The sequence below is a fragment of the Balaenoptera acutorostrata genome, chromosome 18 (assembly GCF_949987535.1).
Source record: "Balaenoptera acutorostrata chromosome 18, mBalAcu1.1, whole genome shotgun sequence".
Lineage (NCBI taxonomy): Eukaryota > Metazoa > Chordata > Mammalia > Artiodactyla > Balaenopteridae > Balaenoptera > Balaenoptera acutorostrata.
Genome location: NC_080081.1, coordinates 29,554,765 through 29,578,339, shown reverse-complemented (window position 1 = coordinate 29,578,339; position 23,575 = coordinate 29,554,765). Strand labels below are relative to the sequence as shown.

The 23,575-nt window shown below is 36.9% G+C and overlaps 1 protein-coding gene across 14 annotated transcripts in view; it reads right to left on the bottom strand.

Annotated features, from left to right (window-relative positions):
* The window catches only part of MYCBP2 (MYC binding protein 2), a 272,533-nt gene that overhangs the window by 142,965 nt on the left and 105,993 nt on the right, over nucleotides 1-23,575 (bottom strand). For all 14 annotated transcript variants that reach the window (XM_057532563.1, XM_057532564.1, XM_057532570.1 and 11 more), the window contains 8 exons: nucleotides 18,395-18,512; nucleotides 12,629-12,833; nucleotides 11,823-11,976; nucleotides 7,769-7,941; nucleotides 6,759-6,884; nucleotides 6,544-6,671; nucleotides 3,403-3,494; nucleotides 1,283-1,417 (listed from right to left, as the gene is read on the bottom strand). In XM_057532563.1, the coding sequence (XP_057388546.1) occupies nucleotides 1,283-1,417; nucleotides 3,403-3,494; nucleotides 6,544-6,671; nucleotides 6,759-6,884; nucleotides 7,769-7,941; nucleotides 11,823-11,976; nucleotides 12,629-12,833; nucleotides 18,395-18,512 (1,131 nt within the window). The remainder of the gene's footprint in view (nucleotides 1-1,282; nucleotides 1,418-3,402; nucleotides 3,495-6,543; nucleotides 6,672-6,758; nucleotides 6,885-7,768; nucleotides 7,942-11,822; nucleotides 11,977-12,628; nucleotides 12,834-18,394; nucleotides 18,513-23,575) is intronic.

Sequence of the window (23,575 nt, the reverse complement as noted above, 5' to 3'; positions counted from 1 at the left end):
CTTACATTACTGAAGAGAGATTCATTCTTTAAGGACAAAAATACACGTAAAAAGACACCTCTGATTTTAATTCTAGCTCTGAATGCCTTAATGGGTTAAATGAAAGAGTTGAACCTGATTGGGAGCTCCTAGGTGAGTAGCTGCTCTGCTCCCTCCCTCCTGGTTAAAGCTCAACTTTAACCAGAACAATAAGCTTTTAACAAAATATTTCAACTTACAGTTTAATCTGCTTAAATAGATATAACATAAACTTTAGCTTCAAAATGCTATGATGTTCCAAGGTTGAATGAACTGTATATGGGAATCATACAGTCCAGGATCAAAGCAGTCTCCCCAGTCCTACCATACAATCTTAGAGGTAAGCTGAAAAGGATATGTTACAACAATAGACTTAATATATCTTCAGCATTCTACTTGAACATTCAGGAACATAGAATTCACCTCATAAATTAGTCTGCTCTTTTTCTGGTCAGCTCTCTTATGAGCTGAATGAAACTATATGAAATATATGATTACATAACGTCTACCCATTTCAAACAGTTTATGCTCAAGAATAATAAAGAATAAATTAAATTTCTCTTATAAATGATGGTCCTTTCACATGAATCAGAGTAGAGTATAGAGAAGGCTGGACTCAGAGTCAAGAAACTCCAGGTCCAGATTTGGTTCTGCCACACAGTAGCCATACAATTTGAGGCAAATCGTTTCACTTTTTGTCTCTCTACTCCCGAGTGTAGAAACGGGGCTAATAACCACTTCACAAAGTTACTGAGGGCATCAAACAAGATAATATAAATGAAAGTATCTTATAAACTGGGAAGTACTCTATACTTGAAAGTTAAATGGTAAATTTCCCTTTACATTTTCTTAAAACTGTAGCATCTCATATCATTAAGGCTTTGCAATTTATAAAGTATTTTCATAAGCACGGTCAAATTTTATAGGATGTATATATTTCATTTTCATGGTTTCCAAACTCTCTATCCTTGTCATTTTCCTCTGTATAATTTCTAATTTTGCAAACAAGCTTTTAAACAAGGTAACATCCAGAAATACACACAATGCCAACGGACAAGAGCAAAGAAGAGCAGTTCTATTATCTCCACATTCTGTCTTACCTTAATTTGGCATGCGATTATACGAATTTAATTTTTAGCAGGTCATATTATGCTCTAGACCTACAAAGGTTTTTTACTCTACTAAAAGACCTCTGAGCTTTCAAAACAATATTCCACTAACAAAAATGGGAGTTTCTTAAGGAATACTTAAACATTCTGCTTACCCATCATCTGTGGTAATAGAAGCTTGTCCATGAGATCCACAGTCACTGCTGGGTCCTGACACTCGAGCCCAGGCTACATACCACCAGCCAGCTTGCAGGAGGACTGGTTCATCAAACATCATTGCATATTTTTCTCTAAGAGGAAAATTAATGTGTCAGAGACAATGCCTTTGTACTTCTCTGTTACGTACATTTATTTTTTAAAATCCTTTATAAACAAAACATGGAATACACTGTATTATTATAAGATTCTTGTCAAACAACATTAAAAACCCTCTATTTTAAAAAGTCTGGACAAGAACACAAATAATAGCTACTGGTGCTACAGTGATGGCATTACGTTTCTTCTTCCTCATCTTGAGTTCTAAAACTTGCTTAAATGTTATAAAGTTTTCATACTAAAATAAGACAATTTCTTTTAAACTGTTGTTAAAAAAAACATGCCAGCTTTGTTGGAAAACTTTGAACTTTAAAGTTCATGTATTCAATTAAAGTCTTTCCAGAGCTCTGGAGCCAGATGGCCTGAGTTCAAGGCCTGACTTTGTAACTTGCTAGCTGGGTGACCTTGGGCAAGTTACTTCATCTTCTTTGCAACTTAAGTTTCATCATCTGAAAATAGGGATAAAAACAATATCTAGCTCATAGGATAGGACTCTTCTGGGAATTGAGTTTAGACAAAGTGTTTGGAACTGAGCCTGTCACACAGTCACTACACAAAAAGTTTATTAAATTAGGAGGAGAGAAAACACATGTATACAAATAAGGGCATCTGATAAAGATATACCCAAGTTACAAAGTTCTAGGTAATAGAGTGGAAGGAGTGCATATTGGTTGGAGCTGGGACAGAGAGAAGAATAAAGGTATTGAGGAAGGGGAAGACTGTCATGAACAGATTGGCAGGAGTCTGAAAGTACAAAACGGGGTCTGGAGTGGCAAGGTGTCCAGTTAGGTTAAAGCACTGAGACAGATATAGAAAAGTAGTAGGTAGAAAGTTTAAAAAGACGCTGTGAAAGATTCTGGAAGGCCTTTAATACCAGCCTTAGGAATCTGGGCTTTGTTAGTAGGCAAAGGAAGAAAATCTAGGTGATTCTCTGTACATAAAACCATACACTGTATTTTTGACTCACAATCATATGCTCAAAAAAATGATAACAATGGCACCTTAAGGCTTTGTTAAAAGTTAATTAATCAATTAACTTTCCTGACATTTCCCTAATCTTCATTTGTGTATAACATTAAGAAGTTACTGAAATAGTATCTCCTGATATTGGTTAATGCCTAAAGTGAAGAAACAGTCAAAATTTTCTTTAGGTTTACTACTTTGCTCTCAAAAGTATTTATCTGTTAAAAGTAAACTCAATGCCTTACTACCATTTTCAGAAAATATACATTTTCATTAACAAAAAGCTTATGAATGCCACAGAAGGTTTTCTTAACATAGTTATCATTGGGAAAGTCAGTATACTACCATTATCATGAAGTCCAAATCCATTCTTTTTCTCATCATAATATTCCCTGATTCAAATCACTAACTTGTCATGACAGTCTTGAGATAATTCTTAGGTTTACACAGAGAAGACTAATAAAATCTAAGTCTCTTTATTATTTAACGAACCTTCATAAATAAACATCCTGATTCTGGTTAGCTCCTGAGAAGTTTCAGTAAAGCTGGCCACCTCTCCAAGCGTGTTATAATCAAGCAAATACTACAGGCTTGGTGTCAGAGCACAAAGGTGATTTGAAGTACGACCCACTATGACTATTTGACACAGTATACATAACGCTACCGGTAGTAAATAATTGTACTGCATCACTAGAACACTAGCATATCTGGTCTTCTCTAAGTGATGCATGAAAATATGTGTGCAAAATATATGTATATTTCCATCTTCAATGTAGAAAGTCAATTTATCTTGTGAAATACAAATATGAAGGATACTATTAGTTTTAATGTAGCATTGTTAAAAGCAACAGTTATGTTACCTACTATATAATTTAGTTTCTTAAGCATCTGATCACAGATTATTTAAAACTTTCTCTTTAAGTTGCGTTATTCACTTATAATAAATCTGTCATATTAAGTATGCAAGGATTACACTGAATACTGAAGAAATCTTTACCTAGCAGCACAGTCATAAGCCAACACATCAGTCTCTGCAAGAAGGTCTCCATCAGTTTCATGATCTCCTCCATCAGGACCTAACTCAAACAGCTGGGGAGAGGAGAAAAACATATTGTGCCCAGTCACTCAGTCATGCAAATCTGCTGAATAATATGTTTATAATTTCGTGTCTCCAGTATATGCGGGACACTACAGAATGTAAAAGAGTACCTGCTTTTAAAAAAATGTTATTCAGTGAAATGTACAAATCTATATATCTAAATTAAGAAACATATGTCTTATGGTCTGTATTAACCTCAGTTTTCCTTATTTTATATATTCGTCTACTTATAGCAAATGCTCCAAAAATGTTCTGTACCAGATATAAACATCTGAAGGTGAGAGAACTCCAAGTTCTAAGTGAGCTTCCAAATGTAGTAGAATTTTGCTTCAACACGTAACTAGCTGTGAGATCCTAGGACCCAGTTTCCTCATCCATTAAAGGGAGATGGACACTAGCAGTGCCTACTTCATTGTAATTGTGAGAATTAAGTGAAACGATACTTGTGGAACACTTAGAAAAATACCCAGCAAAAAAAAAAAAAAAAGGCTAGAAAAATATTAGCTGAGGAATAATAGAAGGAAAGGATCCTTAAGAAAACAGGTAACAAAAAATAGCTCAAATGGCATGGGAAAAGGAGATAGAAAGAGTGAGGGGGAAAAAAACAGTTATAAAAAAGGAGGAGGACTACAGAGTACAGGAGAAGAATAAAAGAGAAGATATCAAATAGGAAAAGTTATGAAATTAAGTGAAAATAAATGAGAATTATGAGGAAGAGATCTTTTTTTAAAAAAAATGGACCAATACATATTTTTAAAACCCTTATTTCTTCTGATGATTATAGTAGGTGAACTACAAGAAAGGTGAGTAAAAGACTAAGAAGGAAGAGACGGGGACATTAAAACTTACTGGACAATTACTCTGTTAGACGTCTCCATTTCTCAACTATATATGCTAATAAGTTTAAAAATCTGTCTCCACCTCAGATCCTAGTCTGCGCCTGGGATTCCCCCGGGCCGCTCAATCTCACCAGTTGTAAAGTGACTCATCTCTCCTGCCTCCTGCCTTCCCTGCTCTGATTAATGGCACTATCATTCACCTACTCACTCAGATTAAAAAACCTGGGATAATCCTTTTTTCCAAATCTCTCCACCAGCACTGTATCTCTACTATTGCTGGTACCAAAGCTTGTCAGTGCAACCAGTGTTAGCAGTGTTACGAGCTGGAAGAGTTCAATATGAACTAATTAGTTCTTCTCTCCATTCTCTCCTTGCTCGAACCCATAGTCCACAAAGTCAAGGGTTTTTGCTTTTCTTGAATAACCCACAGCAGTCTTTTTAAAATGAGTATCTGACTAGAATACTTCCTTAATCTAAAAGTCTTCAATGGTTTCTCTTCTTCTTTGTAGCATGATATAAAGGTCCTTAATGATTTGCCCCTAACTTGGCTCCCCCGTTTATGTTCAACAAATAATGCTGAACACATACTGTGTGCCAGGCAGGCTTCTAAGAACCGGGCATACAGGGGTGAACAATGCAAACCAAAGAAAGGGGCAGGGGGCTACTGGAAGTAAGTCTGTGGTAAGGGAGAGGATCTTAAGGTAAAGAGGAAGTGAGCCATGCAGGTTATCGGAGTGAAGAGCTGCCGTCAGAGGGAGTAAGTAGCAAGTGTGAAGGTCCTGAGGTTTGACTATGCCTGGCATGTCTGAGGAACAAGGGACGGTCAGTATGGCTAGGTTAGAGTGAAGCAACTAGTATAACATAAGGTCAGAGTGGTGATGGAAGTCAGTTCTGATGGTGTTTTTCAGGCCCTTGTAAGGCCTCTGGTTTTTATCCTAATACTAGAAGACACTGCAGGAATCTGAACAGAGGAGTGGCACACTCTGGTGTACATTCTAAGAGAATCACTCTGCTATGTTGAGAACAGACTGAAGGGAGCAAGGACAGAAGCAGATACAAATTGGGAGGCTACTGATTGCTCCAAGCAGCTGTGGTTTGGACCAACTTGGTACCAGGGGCAGTTTTTAGAAGTGGTTAGATCCTGGATTTATTTTCAAAGTGCAGCCAACAATATTTGCTGCGAGAGTGGATGTGGGTTGTGAAAGAAAGAGGCAAGGCAAGGATGACTCCAAGATTTTTGGCCTAAGCAACTGGAAGAATGAAGTTAACTCTATTCTGAGTCAGTTAACTGGGATGCGGAAGGACAAGAGAACAGCAGGTTTAGAGAGATGGTCAGAAGCCTAGTTTTGAGTATGTTACATCCCAAATACCTGTTAGCTGTCCACATGGAGATGCAGAGTAGGCAGCTGTATATATATCTTTGGAGGTCTATTAAGTGTGAGAGTAATAAGACAAGAAATACTTAAAGCCGTAAGGCTGGATCACTGAGGGGGTGAGTAGACTTTAAAAAGATGTCCAAGACTGAGTTCCGGCACTCCAGCGTTTAGAGGTCGGGAAGATGATGAGTGACCAGCAGGAGACTAAGTAGAGCAGCCAGGGAGATGGGAGGAAAATGAAGTGTGGTGTCCTGGGAGCCACGTGAAGAAACTATATCGAAGAAGAGCTCGACTGGATTAAATTCTGTAGACTGGTTAAGGAAGGTAAGGACTGAGACTACAGTAGTATTTAACTGAGAATTTTTAAAGAAGCCTGCTATTGAAATTAAGGCATAAAGTATAGTCGTCTCTCTCACTTTAAGAGCACAATCAGATAATGTGACAACAGAAAATTCAAGCTATTAGTGAATTTTCAAAGACTGAGCACATCCTTTGCTTAGTCTAACTGTTGCCCTTTCTGAGATGAATAGTGCAGTAAACTTAGGACTTTTGATTGCTTTTTGACTCTCTACCAGATGGAATCCATCCCCTTACTCACTTCATCCCTGGTCCCCACGCCTGTGGTGATGATGTCTGTTTACACAGTATTTGGCAGTAAAAATGCTAAGAACTTTTTAAAGCTACATCAAAATGCCCCTGCATCGTATCATTAAAACAGCTACAAGAAAGTAGGCACATACAAAGGTGCCTTCTATAAAATAATAAACTAAGTCAAAATACTTATCTTCAAACACAAAAGGCAACAGTGCGAATGAACTGCTTACCTTAATTTTAGCGGTATATTCTCCTCTACCTCCAAACAGACCGAGACCACCAAGTAAAATGTCTGTGTCAGCACTAAAACGTATAGCTTCTACCGAGTGAGCAGAGTAACCCCAGCCCCCTCCGTGACCTAAAAGATGCAAATGATAACTTATGTTTTAAAATATCCATATATTTCACTTATAAGACAATATTTCCTAAACACAAATATACATACTTTCAAACCTGTTTACTACACTATAATCTTCTTTGGAATAAACCTTCATTACTGCTTGAGTCTCCTCCTCTGTACTTGCAACACCCATCTTTAAATCCTGCATAGTTGCCAAGGTATCAAGACAACCTAAAAGCAAACAAACAAAAATTCGACTCCTTGAAATTAAAATTTCCCCGAGTACTTATAATATGAGATGCTGGAGGGGATAAATTAAAACAATAAATTCTGAATGTGCTCAACAAATTTATGCCAAGCTTTAACATTTCATGGAAGATACTTACAACCATTAAAATCATCCTCTGCCTGGGTAATTATCATATCTAAACATAAGCTATATGACAATGTTTCACACAAAACTATCTCTGAAAAGTTGGAATCGCTTAATCTTTGAGTCCTTACAAGGTTCTTCCTTTTATCAAACTCCCTGAATCACTTTAGATTGATTCTTAAAGTACTATTTGAGGAAGACACAGTAGCCTGAGATAACCTTAATCGGTGCTAGTTTTGGATGTTTACAATGGCTACCAGATGTTGTAAAAGTGCCATATCTCAAATTAATTAATTAGAAGTGAAGTTGATGTGCTGTGGAAAACTATTATATAAGAAGAAACAGAAGTGGTAACTATCAAATTCATATCATATTTTATAGAATTTATTTTAAATAATGTATAAAAATTAAATATTATAATTATACATTTGAATATTTAACCTACATCACTAAAGTTTCAAGTTAAGCAAAAACATTATTTTACAAGATACCTATTAGGAAAATTATATTCAGGGCTGCTTTATATTTGGGCATATATGAATCTTTCAGGGTGTTGGTGTAAGTCTGATGTACTGTTTTCTGTAGGGTAAACCTCTTAAAGTTAGAGGATCTAACTTATTTTGCACCTAGCGTATTATTGTTTAACAAACATGACAGAATGATATACAAATTTAAGTACTCTTAAAAAAAATCCTCAGCACACATTAATGAAAATTAGCTGATCATCAAATACCAACCCTACCTAGAATGTGCAAAGCTGCATGAGACCGGGTGGTGAGAGCCCTTGACCCCGTCGGTAAGGCAAGCTCAGGACTTAGAATACTACATCGGGACTGCATGTCTGCTGCAGAGGGAAGTCGGGCGTCAGCAACCACTGCATTGTAACACCACAGCTCTCTAGTGTTTGGTTGAAACCTTTCAAGAAAGAGAATAATTACAGCACCTCAACATATGGTTTCATTAAAAAAAAAACCTGTGAAGTATAATTGACAATACAAAGAGAATAATACAGCCAGCTTAACAGGACAAAACGTAGCTCATGACTTTCCATACCTGAGCTAAAGATATAAATAAAGTGATTATGTCACTGTAACTGAAATAATTTGAACAAAACAGTAATATAGATCACATTTCATGAATAACAGAGCAACAGTATACTTAAAAGTATAATGTGTACTTACAAATGTAAAGCTTTTGTACAGCAAAAACTCCATAAGAAAGTGTAAAGACAAAAGATAAGTCAAAAGAAAATACATGAAACAAACATATGAGACAAAACTACAATATCCATAACGTAGAAGAGCTCCCGCAAGCCAGTAAGAGATAATCAATCCCATATCGAAAGTGGGCAAAGGACATGGAATGATGTTCTTAGGAAGGAAGCAAAAGTAGAATGTATGCAGATGCTGAATCTTACTAATAAACAGTAAAGCATCACAAAAACCGTGAGGAACCCACAATGCCCTGCTGCCATTATCTCATTCCTTTTATCTCTTTCATAACAAAACTCTCAAAGAGCAGTCTCCACTTCTTTACCTCTTTTATTCTATAAATTCTTTTTGGAAAAGTTGTTTTTATCAACTATTGAGTACACACAAAAGAACAGTAAGAAAATACTTTCAAAATAAAGTATGAAGAATAATGACACAATGTACACTAGTAAAAAGAACATTACCATTATCTATTAAGTACTCTGTGTCTCCCTCCCTACTCAGTTCCTTTCCTTTCCCTTTCAAAGGTAATGATTATCTTGAATTTCAAAAGTTTATTCTTTTCTTGCTTTTCTTTATGATTTTTCAAATGTTTGTATCAAAATAGTATATTACTTAAGTCTGGTCTTCTCAATCAATGGCACCTGATGATCCAAATTTACTAAATATAAAAGCACTTATATCCAGCAATCCCACTTTGGGTACATATCCAAAAGAACTGAAAGCAGGATCTTGAAGAGATATTTGCACACCCATGCTCATAGCAGCATTATCCACAATAGCCAAGAGGTGGAAGCAACCCAAACATCCTTCGATGGATGAAGGGATAAAGAAAATGTGGTAGAAACATACAATGAAATACCATTCAGCTTAAAAAAAAAAAAAAAAAAAAAGAAATCCATCATGTCACGGGCTACAATGTGGATGAACCTTGAAGATGTTATGCTAAGTGAAACAAGCTAGTCACAAAATGACAAACTATGTATGATTTCACCTATATATCTAAAGTAGGCAAATGCAAAGGAACAGAAAGTAGAACGGTGGTTGCCAGGAGTGAGAGGGAGGTAGAAATGAGCTGTTCTTTGCATAAGTTTAAGTTTTACAAAATGAAAATGTTCTGGAGAGATGCCGTTCAACAATGTGACTATATTTAATGCTACGGAATTGTACACTTAAAAATGGTTAAGATGGTAAATGTTATGTTATTTTTACCACAATTAAAAATTTTAAAATTATTTTTAAAAAACACTTAAAAATAATACTTCACACAGAATAAATCCTATGAAAATAGCTGCTATAATTAGTAGCATTAATATTATTGGTTTATTGCTTTTTAATTTAATCTATCAATCTAAGTGTTACTTGTATTCTTATTTATATAAAAAACAAAATACATGCATTTTAAAAGGTATCAAACAATATAAACCAAACCTAATACTTGTGACCCATAGAGAAGGTTAGTGGGATTTGGTACGGGAGAAGAAAAAGATTTGAAGAAGGACCACATCCTTTTTTCTGTTTGTATTTTTGCTTTGCTTTTTAAAAAATAACAACACAGATCTATGTGTTAGTTTTGTAAATTTTGAAATGGGAAATAAAATTGCTATTAACATTTATCTGCTCTTTTCAGATGTTAAAGTTTCTAATTATTCAGGAGAAGTTATTGTTAAGAATACAAAAGGAGGCAGACTCAGGCCAGAAGGAAAGTCAAAGTAAGCTAACACTGAATCTGCAATGTCTGTGATAGCTGTAAAATGCACGTACCCTACTGAAAAAAACAAAGGACACAAAGCAGCCAGAAGTCAGGATAACTGAACAAACTCTCCACCTTCCAGCTGTTTTACTCAAACATAGGAGGAGACGGCCCTTCATCTTTTAATCTCTGTTTTAGAATAAAGGGTAAATGATCAAGGACCTGGCAATCATTTGAGATCATCTGTCCCCACTGCTACCACATGTGAAAAAGGCAAGGTTCAAGTAATCGGATACCGCACTTTGGAGTTCTGTTAAGACCCCAGGGAAATGATTCTAGTTATACTGTTAGAATCTACTTCTACTGTTATCTCTAATTTAGAGAATGCATTTCTAATTTAGTAAATGTACCCAGAATCAAATTCCATACTGTCAGTTTTTACTTTATTTTGTTAATGCAAATTTACTTCATTTAAAAATAAAACATAAAAGGATCATAGAAAATCAAACATCAATTTAAACCGAGGTCCAAACCAGAGCTTGCTCTTTGGTAACTAAGTCTCTTGTACATTGACTTCCAATCAGTAAATAATTGAGGACAATTCTATCTCTACATCATTTGCTTCTCTATCCCCTCCGTTCCACTGTGACCACTCTAATTCTGGTTCTCAGTATCTCATGTCTTCATAAGAATCACTATAAGACTACTCACCTCTAGTCTCTTGTTATCTAATCTACCCTGTATATTGCTGCTAGGGAGATCTAAAAGCACTACTCAACTCAATTCTGGCCTCCAAGTCTTCCCACAAAATGCCCAAATGAGATAGCACGCTTGTCAGCAACCTGGGAAGCACTATAATTCCTTCACTAGGAATCAGACTGATGGAAAACATGGCCTTTTAAGACTTGGATGGCTGGTGGAAGTGAAAGCAGGAATGGGCAGAAAAAAGAAGACAGAGAAAGTCTTCCCTCTCCTCACTCATGCCACTTCAACCTTTCAACTTACCTGGATTCCTACTAAGGCTGGCCAAATAAACAATGCAAGGGGGAAAAAAAGGTTAAGTCCTGTGATGAGCCACGCTGGTAAAGGCAGTGTACACCCCCTATTAGCGTTCAAAGCTACATATCTGAGGATAACTCTTTCCTTTACTCATTATGTATATAAAGCACCATAATAAATTTTAAACAAGTACAATATAATTTCTTGAATTGCCTGTGTACCTGTATCCATCTCTACATTTTTAAAATTTCCAGAGTTTGATAACCCTGTATATTTCTCCACTAATATGGGGATTTTGTTACATACAGTCCTAAAGGGCAAGCTCATTGATCATATTTATTCTGTATTGCCTTTGGCATAATTTCTTCTACATAGCTGGTAATGATTAGATATTTACGGGACCAGGAAATAGAGTGAATTCTATACAATACAGACAAGAATGCTGACAGACTAAAAATAATTAACAAGAGAACTCTTGAGAGTAAAATTTTTTATTATAATGAGAGTAGCAAAGCCTTCTACAGCACCTACTATGTGCCTCTACCCTAAGTTCTCATAACAGCCTATAAGGTACCATTATTATACCTATTTTATAAATGACAAAAGTAAGGCACACAGAGTCAAAGTGACTTCTCCACAGCGACACAGAAAGCAAAGTGTGCAGCTGGGATAAACCTAGGCAGTGTGGCTCAGAATTCATGTTTTAACCACTACACTAAAGGTAGCAAGGGTAGAGGTCCCCGAGAGTCACTGAGATAGAAGTGTAGTTAACAGTTAAATAAGAGAGTTCTCATCTATGAAAAGTCTGCCTTATATATGACTTTTATATTCCACAAAAGTACAATTTGATCCAAACTTATTTATTACTCTATTTTATAAACAGAGAAGCTTACCTCCAAATGACATCATACACAGGATCAAGACACACACCAAATCCTTGCAGATCCTCTTGTTCAGAGTCATTAAACGTTTTACAACTCCCATCCACTTTATTTATCAGAAGACACTTAAATGGAGGAGGTTCTGATATAGAAGCAGGTACCAAGCCTTAGGAAAAAGTATTTATATATTTTAAAGATGCATTACCTTTTTATATTCCCCCAACTTATAAGATAAGCATTTCCTATAAGGTAAGTATTATTACTATCTCCATTTTACAGAAGAAGACACTGAGACGGAGGGATTTAAGTAACTAAAAACCTTTAAGTAGCAGAATTTGGACTAAAACCTCAGGCTGCCTAAGTCCACAACACATGCCCTTAATTTCTACACAATACTACTCTATTATATAATTATTCATGATATCATGGACACAAGTATAAACTGACACCTTGGTCTCGATGAAATGTCAAAGTCTGATTTATGTAACCTTCCATAACACTAATTTCCATCATTTATTTGACAAGAACCAACATAGAAAAATTCCTCTTTCCAATACACTGTACAGGTTTTATACCACTATAACTTAGCTCATATTTCCACCACTCTCTAGCTTATAAGTACTTTGGTTTCTACTTTCCTAATTATTTCATTCTTCCAGCACATAGATACACATAAACTTAGACACTTAGAAGCTTCTTTTAAACTTCTTCAAACAGAAGAAAACAAAAAGCTACAGGACTACATCTCATAATAGGGAAAGATGACCGTCTACTATCAAGGAGTTTTTGGAAGGACATTTGCTTGTTTGGGGTATTACCTATGATGTGTTTACTGGCGAAAATTTCTGATGTGGCGAGCACATGAGAATTAATAAGTGCTTCATCAATTCGTAAGAAAGTCTGGTCCCCACTTGCACCTATCCAGGTAGCTTTCCTTCCATATTTTGATCCAATGTTAGGCATGGGAGCTGGTTTTGCATTCCAATAGGGCACGTCCAAAATCGGTCTACCCAGTTGTCCTTTCTAAAAGATTAAATAAATCGTATTAACAACATTACTGGATAAACAATTTATAATATTTTATAAAGTTAAGGAAACAGTAGACAAAAATAGCTCTATGAGACATTATTCTTCATCAGTTGTTAGCTGTATTTTTTAATAAATGAAATTCATGTGAAATTTGGACCAAACATTTACAAAGGAGTAAAATAATTTCTATTATTCTTAGGAATTCTCCCCCTAATAAACCACAAAGTACATGATTAAAAAAATAATAATACAGTTGAAATATTTCTCCATGTAAGAAATCTCCCTGAAATACTGTGATTGTCTTCACCAACATTTAAATGAAAAGTATAATAAATACACAATATGTTAAAAAATTGCTAATACAAATTGTTCATTTAAAAAATCACTTTGATATTTTAAGTTGACAGTACAATAAAATGTCACTCTCGAACTCACAGAGTCTAAAAATATTTGGGTAAAAGGCCAAAATAATGAATACTGCCACTGTGAATACAATTAGGAAATTACATATTTTTCACATGATCATGTGTTAGTAAGTTATTTCATTTATTTTTCAAGATAGAGAGCAGAATCATTATGATGTCTTAAGTAAGTAACTGTGAACTCACTTAAAAAGTATGGCTGTCTCTAGCTACCTGGTTAGGTAAGAGTAATAGGAAGTTTCGCACTACTAAGCGAGTAGCTATAAAAGAATGTCAATGTTGGAGTGGGAAATATTCACCCACCCGTGGCTCAGGAGCTCTCTCTCTCTCTCTCCTAGCATTCCCCTTCCACAACCCCCTGGAAGGCAGACACTGCTGCACCACGGCAGCCAGGGTTCACTGCAAGTAATGGGAACGGGAAATCACAGCAAAACACCCAAAACGTAAGGGAGCTGGGAGCACTGCAAACAAACGCAGCCACAGACTGACTGCAAAAGCAACAGAGCTTCAATCCCTGGGTTGAGCCAATGGAGGGAAAAGTGGCAAGCACATGATTAGAGAAGCAGCCAAGAAATTTCAATGTTTATCTCAGCTTCTTTCAAGGTCTATCCTTATGTTTTGACAAAACAACAACAACAGCATAAAAATGTGTATGTCATATTGAGGGGTATATTATGCTTTTGGAGGAAAAGAAATTAATTATATTTTTCATTGACTACTGAAATAAATATCTATTCCCCTATCAACCAACTAATGTGAAGAAAAGCAGTCTAAAAATATGATAGATGCCTGGACAGCCCCATGGGATTCAGAACGTGGTTATAAATAAGCCACATTTAAATACATAGAGGTTCACAGCTACAGCTTCTGGGGCTAGAGGACAATGATGATTGTCTGATTCTAAACATTACCATTCACACTCCCTCCAAAACAACATAAAATCCACACAGAGCAGGCTTCCCTGGTGGCACAGTGGTTAAGAATCCGCCCGCCAATGCAGGGGACACGGGTTCGAGCCCTGGTCCAGGAAGATCCCACATGCCGTGGAGCAACTAAGCCCGTGGGCCACAACTACTGAGCCCACGTGCCACAACTACTGAAGCCCACATGCCTAGAGCCCGTGCTCCGCAACAAAGAGACGCCACCGCAATGAGAAGCCCGCGCATCACAACGAAGAGCAGCCCCCGCCCGCAGCAACTAGAGAAAACCTGTGCGCAGCAATGAAGACCCAACTCAGCCAAAAATAAAATAAATAAATTAAAAAAAAAAATCCACACAGAGCAAAGAAAACCACACATGACTCAAGCCTTCAGCAGTATCAGGAAATAATGGACCTCAGGACTTTTAAGGTGCCTGAAACCAGAGCGACCAAATTCCAAGGGGGGGTGGGGGCCGGGCACAGAAGGGGAGGCTCAAGAAGGGAACAGAGGGAAGAACTGGCGAAGTCACCCCCCAAGGGAAAACCCAAACCTCAGCGTGAAAATGCCAGATACGGGCAAGGGCTTGAAGGTTCACAGTGCCAGCCATAGGAAAAAGGCTTCAAAGTATGCAGGACGACTGCTCATCCATCAGGCTGACACAAATTAAAAGGTATGAGGGACAACACATGCTGCTGGCAAGGCTGTGGAGAAACAGGCACTCTCGTACACTGCTGGTGAGAATGCAAATTAGAGGGGAATTGTTACTATCTCACGAAACTACACAGGCATTAGTCTTCGACCCAGCAATCTTACTTCGAAAAATGTACCTCAGAGGTACACCTCTAACAATATTCATTGTTATTGTTGCAAAATATTAGAAAATACTTCTTATTCCAAGCATAAGAAATTGATTTAATAAACTACAAGATATATACACAATTGTACTATGCAGATGTAAAATATGAATTGGGAAGATCTCTATGAACTGATAAGGAATGATTTCTAGGAGATACAGTAAAGTGTAAAGACAAAGTACAGAAGAGCATATATAAAATGCTACATTTTGAAAAATAAAGATGGGGAAATAATTACATATATGTAAATATATACATACCATATTTACACCTATATCAATGCAGATATAGATAGACGGTGTGTGTGGTTATTTATATATTAATCTTTAAAAGAATAAACACAGTAAGGAGAAACTGGAAAACAATGAACTTCATAACCTACAAGCACAGCGTGAAGGGGTGGGAAGTAGGCATGCCAGAGATGGGGGAGGGAATGACACTTGGGTGAGTATACCATTTTTGTGTAACTTAACTTTTGGAAACATATTAAGGTTCTACACATTCAAAAAATAGAACTCCATCTGAGGATGTGGGAGGAGGGACCCTTAAACTTAAAAGCAAACTGAAACAGCACACTGGACCACAAACCACTCTCCTTGGAAGTCTGAGAGCTCCAAGTCGGCAGGACATGGTAGGGGTCAGCAGTTAAACCAATGTCTTCCTACAAAGGGCCAGGAAGACTGTTACAAGAGGGAGAAGAGGAACCCCACTCAGTGACATTCCTTTAATCCGTCCCTTTTCTGCCCTACCTTTGGCATTCCTCTGGAGCTTCATTCATTGTTCAAGGCCAAAGTTATCTCCAGGCTGAAAGGTCATCCCTCTTCCTCCCCCACCCGAGATCAGATCTTACTCACTTTACGGAGATGAACCCCTGTCCCAGGACAGGGTGAGACAAAGTGCACCTGGTAAAAGGGCCCGTTTTCAGGAACAAGGGAAGGAAGGTGATCCTTGGCTGTTGTCACTTTTTACAAAGAATCTGATAGTTCTACCTATTTTTATCCATATTAAATAAAGTTTAAAGAAAAAGAAAACTAAAACAAATGAACCCAACTCTATTCCAAAGGAATAACATAATCCCACTGAAAGGGGGTGGGAAGAAAGAATCCATAACTTATGAACACAGTATTTGACTCTATACCTTCGGTCTTGGGGTAGGACACAGGCCAGAGGGGGCGAGAGGGGGAGAGAGAGGGGGCAGAAGCAAGAGTGATAAACAAATCCTGAACTCTTTTTAGGGAGTTTGTTTTTATAGTAGCGTGGGCAAAGCAAATATAAAACTATTTTAGACATAGTTTAGGACTGAGTGAATGAGAAATAAATGTATTGATATTGTTGGGAGCCAGGATTCTTACTGTGGAAGAAGGGACATAAACATGGAATGAGACAAGGTAAGAAAGAACCCTATGGGAATGGGCTGGAATTAAGAGGTATCAGTGCGGACTTATTATTTCTAAAATACACGTATGTATGTATACATGCACACAGATGTGTACTGGGGATGCAATGAATACACCTAGTGCTCAGCTGGTGTCTAGTACTATTCCCCACTAAACACAACCTAGGCTTTTTAGAGAAATAGCTGATTCTAGGACTCATACAGATAAGCCTGGAACAACTCGTTATGCCAGAAAGTAAGGAAGTACTCAAAAAAACGAAGAGGCATGTCACCAGAACACAGAAGTCAGCGTGAAGGGACTCCCACTGGCGAAATCTGAGACAATATAAGCACCCAAATAATTAAGTACAGTAATGACGAAAAAAGAGAAATGTGTCTACACCAATAATAAGTAGACAGGCAAACAAATATTAAATGGGCTCTTGCTTCGAGTAAAACGCAAAGGGCTGACAGGTGAATGTGAGGAGGTGCTGGTGTTGGAAAAATCATCATTTCTGCAGCCATTATAGTAAAGACTGGCTCAGGCAAGAACAATCAACAGATGCGAAATCTAGAGAGAAATTTTGATGAGAAGCAGGTATCTTAAAAATTAACAGTGTCAACCCAAAGACTGCTTATTAGTTTCAAGTGAAAACATTCTAACTCTGCAGTAGTGAAATCAAACAAAATTTTACAGGTGATCGAAATTTACATCACCAATAAAGGGCAGGTGGGCATTTTGTGCCTCCAAATGTGATGCCCTGAGAAGGACACAATGTCACTTACATGGTATTTTAGTCTGGAATGCACAACCTGAATCTAAACATGAGGAAATATTAGAGAAACAAAAATGAGGAAACTTTTGTTAAAAAAAGGAAGTACCATATTCTTCAAAAATGTCAAGGTCATAATAAACAAAGAAAAGGTGCTAAAATGCTACAGATTAAAGGAGACTAAAGAGACATGAGAAATAAATACAATGCCTGATCCTAGACTGGAGGGGAAAAATGCCAGAAAAGAATTAGCGGACCAACTGACAAAACACAAACTATTTAAGGAGTAAAGGATCATAATGTATGCAAGTTATTCTTAAAGGACAAGAAAAAAAGAAGTTTTATACACACATGCATACAGAGTACATGAGAGAATGAGAGCATGAATGTACAAATGATAAAGCAAACAGATCAAAATGTTACCAACAGGTGAATCTGATTCAAGAATATATGGGTACTTTATGTACTATTCTTATTTTTGGGAACCTTTCTGTAAGCTTAAAATTATTTCCAAATAAGAGATTTTTTTAAGTTCACATTTACATTTTTAAAAAAATCAAGAGTTGCAAATTACATCCCAGAGACTTAGGTTATAGGGTTCTGAATATTTACCCACATCACAGATGGTACAGGTTTATTAGCACAGTCTTATTAAGCTTTTCCTTCAGCTCTACTATGCCCAAACTATACAAAACTCTCAGAGCATCTTCACTCTTTTCAAGCTTTGGCAAAAAAGAGAAAGAGCAAAACAGACAGGCAAACAGACAGAGAGAGACACAGAGAGGGAGAGGAAAAAGTAAACTATAATTCTAAACAAATCTAACAAGAAAAGCAGGCCTTCAAAAAGTTCTAAAATAAAAATAATTCTACATGTTAAGAAAAATGATTCTATACAAACTAGTTGGGAAATAAGTTTTCAGTGACAGAATTAGCTCTACTGAATGCTTAACAGATTCTGACCTGGAATAAACATGCCCAATATTCTAACACAGCTGTTAAATTTAATAAATTCTAATGCTACACTAGAGAAGAAAATCATTTCAAAGTCAAGTCTGTTAGGTTTTGTGTATGTTGGATGTGGAGACAGGAAATATGCATATGCAATAATTATAATACAAGAATTTCACTGAAACCAGAAAAAATAGCTAACGTAGACACATCGCAAGGCAACGGTACAATGCAGTATTATTAATGCTTAAAAAATTTCTTACAGAAAAACTTCCAAATGTGAAGACCTGTCCATCCATTAAAAGTACTGCCGTGTGGTTGCTGCCTGCAGTAACTTGTGTGCTAGGGCCTGGCAATGCTTGAACAAGAGTGGGACATCCCCTAGGTTAAAAAAAAAAAAAAAAAAAAATTAAGTCAATTTCTTACAAGACCCAACTGAAATAAAAAACAATAAACAATGCAATAAAAAATAGAAGAGATAAAAGGCACTAATAAGAATATTCAGCAAACACTTATTTAGGTACTATATGCCTGTCTCCATCCTATGTGTTAGGTACACAAAGATGAAAAAGACATAATCACTGACTTTGAGGAGATTATTAAAAAGATTTCTTGAGTTTACTACCTTAACTATGGACACATAATTTTTATTTTTTCTGAAAGACTGGTGCTACCTTTTGTTTTAAAAGAAAAAAAATGTTACCTTATATAGTGAATGGCAAGTTAGAGAGCTCTATAAATATTTGTTGGATGAAATAAAAATCATGTGCTGATTTAACAGGAACTCAATCCAAGAATCATACAAAACAATTAAATTTATGTCTTCTTTTCTACGTTTTTCCACTGAACTGTCAATTATTTTTATGTCTTCTTTTCTACCGTTTTTTCACTGAACTGTAATTTTAAATTTTAACATATACAGTAGTTAATGAATTAGAATACATGAGAGGCACCGCAGCAGTGGCTACAAGCTCAGGCTCTAGATGTAGACTGCCTGGGTGTGAATCCTGGCTCCACCACGTGGTAGCAACATACCATGACTTTGAACAAGTTACTCATCCTTTTTGTATTTGTTTTCTCTTCTATTACATGGAGATAATACTAAACTAAACCCCATAGGGTTCCTACGAACAATAAAGAAGCTCACATACATCAAGGGCTTGGATCAGTGTCTGTTACACAGTTAACAATTAATAAATGGTAACTATTATGATAAATGGCATCCCTGTATTCATCTTACCTATCCTTGTAACCATCCTTATATCACTTTATTTACCACTTTCAGTAATCATCATCTATAATGAGAATAATCACACTATAGAAATAGTCCACACATAATAGGAGAGCTCTGCTTTTGAGACAATGTAATTATAATACTTTAAATTTTTTTAAATTACATATATTTTTAAATGATTATTCAGGCTGCAATGAAAAATGAACTGGGAAGAGGCAACACTAGCAGCTGGAAACCTAGTTAAGAAAATGTCACAATAATCTGGGTGAGTTATGGTGAAGGCCTGAAATAGGAACAGTGTGGACTGAAAGGAATGAATGGATTTGACAGCTCTGTAAGGAATAGAACTGACTAGACTCTGGCAATGATTGACATGGGAAAATGAAGGTTTTCTGCTTAAGTAACAAGGTAGATGGTGGTAACATTCACTTAAGCTGTGAGAATGAATGAGAGCTAGGAAGACGAAGAGAGAAAAGATAGTTTTCATTGTAAGTCTCTCTGACATTTAGGTATGAACAGAGGAAGAAGAAGAGCTCATAAAATCTAGGCCATAACAAAGAATGAACTCTGGGAAAATATGGTACGTAGACAGTCATTTCAAGAATAGGGAAATAATGTACATGCTGAATGCTCTAGAGACAGATGCAAATGACCACCTGATTTTGCAAGAAGGAAGTCTCTTTGGTGGAGTAGGCACAACACTATGTAGCAAAGGAAGAGTTAACAGTGGGGTCAGAGACTAATGCAAAACCCCTTCAAAAACCTCAGCACAAAAGGGAAAAAGGAGAACCAACAGCTAGAGGGAAAATGGAGCTGAAGGGGAAGCTCCGTCCTTTTTAAGAATCTGCAGAAGTTTAAAAGAGTGAGTAAAGATAAGGACATATGGTTCAGAGGGGAGACAAGAAACAGAACCAGATCCCTATGGAAAAGGCAGAGAGGCTTCACAGCACGGACAAGAACAGGCCCCACTTTCAGTGTAACATGAAGAAGGACGAAAGAAGTAGTAGGGATGCAGGCAGGTTGGCAGAGTTGCTGGACTGAAGAATTTCCCATCTAATGTTTTTATTTTTGCTGTGATGTGAACAGAGGTCAAGTGCTGAGAGGAAGAAGGAAATGGGTGAGGAGAGAATTTAAAGATTACGGAAAGGGTACGGTGGTGAATGGAAAAAATAAAAACCTAGACCAGAAGTTTTTAACCCAGATCCAAATGACTTCTAGGAAGTCTGAAAGTGAGCTTCAGGAGACCTGTGAATCTTCTAAATCTGGAAGCCAACTTTTAAGTGTATATTCTTATGTCTGTTTTTCTGAAGAGACAGCCTATGTCGTTCGTCACATTCTCAAAAGGTCTTAAATCAAATAGTTCAAAACTACAAACCAGGAGGATCACTGCCTATCGTAGAAGGATTGGTTCAATCTACAAATCATAACAATCTGTATAAGTATGGTGATTTATTTTTTTCCAGAAGCCTAAGTTAGACATAGAAAATATAGGTAGACCGATGCATGCTTGAAGTTTTGCCATGCCTTCGCATCAAGACCCAAGAGGGTGAGAAAACTGAGGACAATGGTAAGAGAGTACAGGTGAAGAGAATAAATGACAGTCTCTAAGGTGGGTCGGAAAAAAACTGAAACAGGCGACAGACACTAAGAAAGTAGAGGGCTGTAGAGAATGAAGTACTGATAAAGTCAAAGACCAAGTAAAGTAATGCTAAGTAACAGAAGAAGAAATTGTCATCAGATCATAGGTTGTTTAAACTTAAAAATTCAGAGTTGGAGCTATGCTAGATCCATAATGGGTCCTGGGAATGGCCACCATGAATGTGGACGTAAAGTTCACTATATCTAACTCATGGTGTCAAGGTAACTGTATTGTATGGGACCATTCACGAGTGTGACAAGACTCAGACTGGGGAAGCATTGTGAGCCAGATACTAAATTTTCAGTGAATGAAAGGCAGTGACTAAAACATAGGTAGGTAGTAACCAAAGAGGAGGAGAGCAGAATGGCCCTGCCTCAAAAGAGTAGTTTTTACTTGAGGATACAATAATATGGCTAGGAACAGCAGTGAAAGTTAAGCGGTTCTCAAATCTGAGGTACTGGGAGTTTTGGCAATAAACAATTACCAGGTCAAAGGGCTGTATGGCGAACTAATGTCCTCACAGAAATGTCCAGTTCGATTCAAACAAAGGATTAAAGGGAAAGTACCTAAAACTGTTTATTTGCCTGCAGTTTACAAAGCATTTTCATATAAAATGTATCACTGGTTATCAAAATAACTCTGTGGGTAGATCTGAAGCCCTTTAAAAAGGATTTTCCCAGAGTTAGTGGCAATTCTTCTAATAAACTCTTTTCATGATACTAGAACCCATTTATTAAATTATTTGGTAAACACAGGAAGAACAGAAAAGAAAAATTATATGTGTATGTGTATGCATGCCAGGCATTTTACAGACACTGTATTAATTCTTTAACAATGCTATGGGATATTTAAACTAAGGCTTAGTAAATTATAGTCACATAGCTGGTAAGAGATGAATCAAAGATATGAGCCTTGTCTAAATGGTTACAGACACCATGACTGTGTAGCATATTAATGCAGAAGGAGGATATAGCAAGAAAAAGATGAAACTCAGAAACATTATAAGAATTATCCAAATTCTACTGAAAAAAGGAGAATAAAAGCATCTAAACGCTATAGTCCCTTTCCCAACATCCAGGTTTAAGTTTATTGAAAAGAGTAAAAGAATTTGGAATTCAGAGATTTAGGAGCATACTGAAGAAAATAAATGAAAAAGCGGGTTGGTAGACTCATGTCATGAGTGAATGTATTACAGCCCTCAGAAGCTTTTTGACTTCACTTTTAAAACCAGCAACAGTAACAGCCAATATTTATTGAGCATTTACTACAGGCTAGGCCCTGTGCTAGGTAAACAACACGTTATCATCTCACTGAACAACAACCTTCTGACAGAAAGATACTTATTCCCGTTCAAAAGGAAGAAACTGAGACACAGGAAAGTTAAGTAATTTGGTCAAGGTCACATGGGCACCAAGTGATATAATCAGACTCAGTCATCCTGGCAAGACAACACATTAAATAAAGAGAATACCAATAACACGTTTCTACCTTTAGCACATGCACACTACAATATTTATCTTACATTAATCACACACTATTAATGTGTGCTATACAATAAATTTCAGTTACAAGTGCTTGATTACTAGAAACTTAAAAAAAAATACCTTCCAACTTTATTTCAACTAAATATCTATAAATGTTTTGCTTCGTGGTACTTAGTTAATATGTATGCTATTGAGGCTTTGTTCCTCCAGGGATTGTTCCTCCATATACACGGTCAATTCCTTTTGGAATTCGTAACAGTTCCTGACTCCTGCCTTCCAAGTCCCAGATAAATCCAGACAAACAGGGTCACTGGAGTGTTTCCAGCACAGACGGTTCTGGCTGGTTTTCGTTTAATCCACCAGGCACAGCGCGTAGGCGTTATTTCACCGCGTCACCCAGCCTGGTGCTCCCCACCCTCATGGAATCAGCCTTCCAGTTACAACTCAATCGATGGAACCAGCAGTGAAAATTCACAAGTCGGAAAAGAACAACTTTGGGCAGTTGAAAGAAATCCCACCAGAGTTTAATCTCCTTAAAAAACCCTAATTATTTAATTTTCAACATTAAAAGCTATCTTACTTCATGAAGATATATTCGAAACTATTAAAAATACTTAGCATATTGCCATGATACTGTCACCTGAGCAAGTCACTGCAAGTCAAGGCACGGTGCTCCCTGGTTGATAATCAGGACCAGGAGGCAATGTTTTTAGGTAGCCTCTTCATTTTAAGAGCTGGCTTGAGATCCTTCCCGTTCTACAGCCGTTACACCTCAACGTGGGGTGGCAGGACTTGTGCTTATGCTGTTCATTCTTCACACTGTGCAGGCACCTTAGGGCTGTGATTTGATTATAGATATGATTTCCACTATTTCCCTCCCACTCAGTCAAGACCAGGAAACACATACATTTGCTAAATCTCTTCTGTGGAATGATATACAAGTACAGAGTCTGATTTGTGAGAAAGTGCCCCCCTTGCGGCACACATGACTGACGCTCCGTCATGTCTAACTGTAATGCACCTTTCCCAGGTTATGTCATGACTCACAAAATAATCTCCAGCTAAATAACAACAGCAATAATGATGA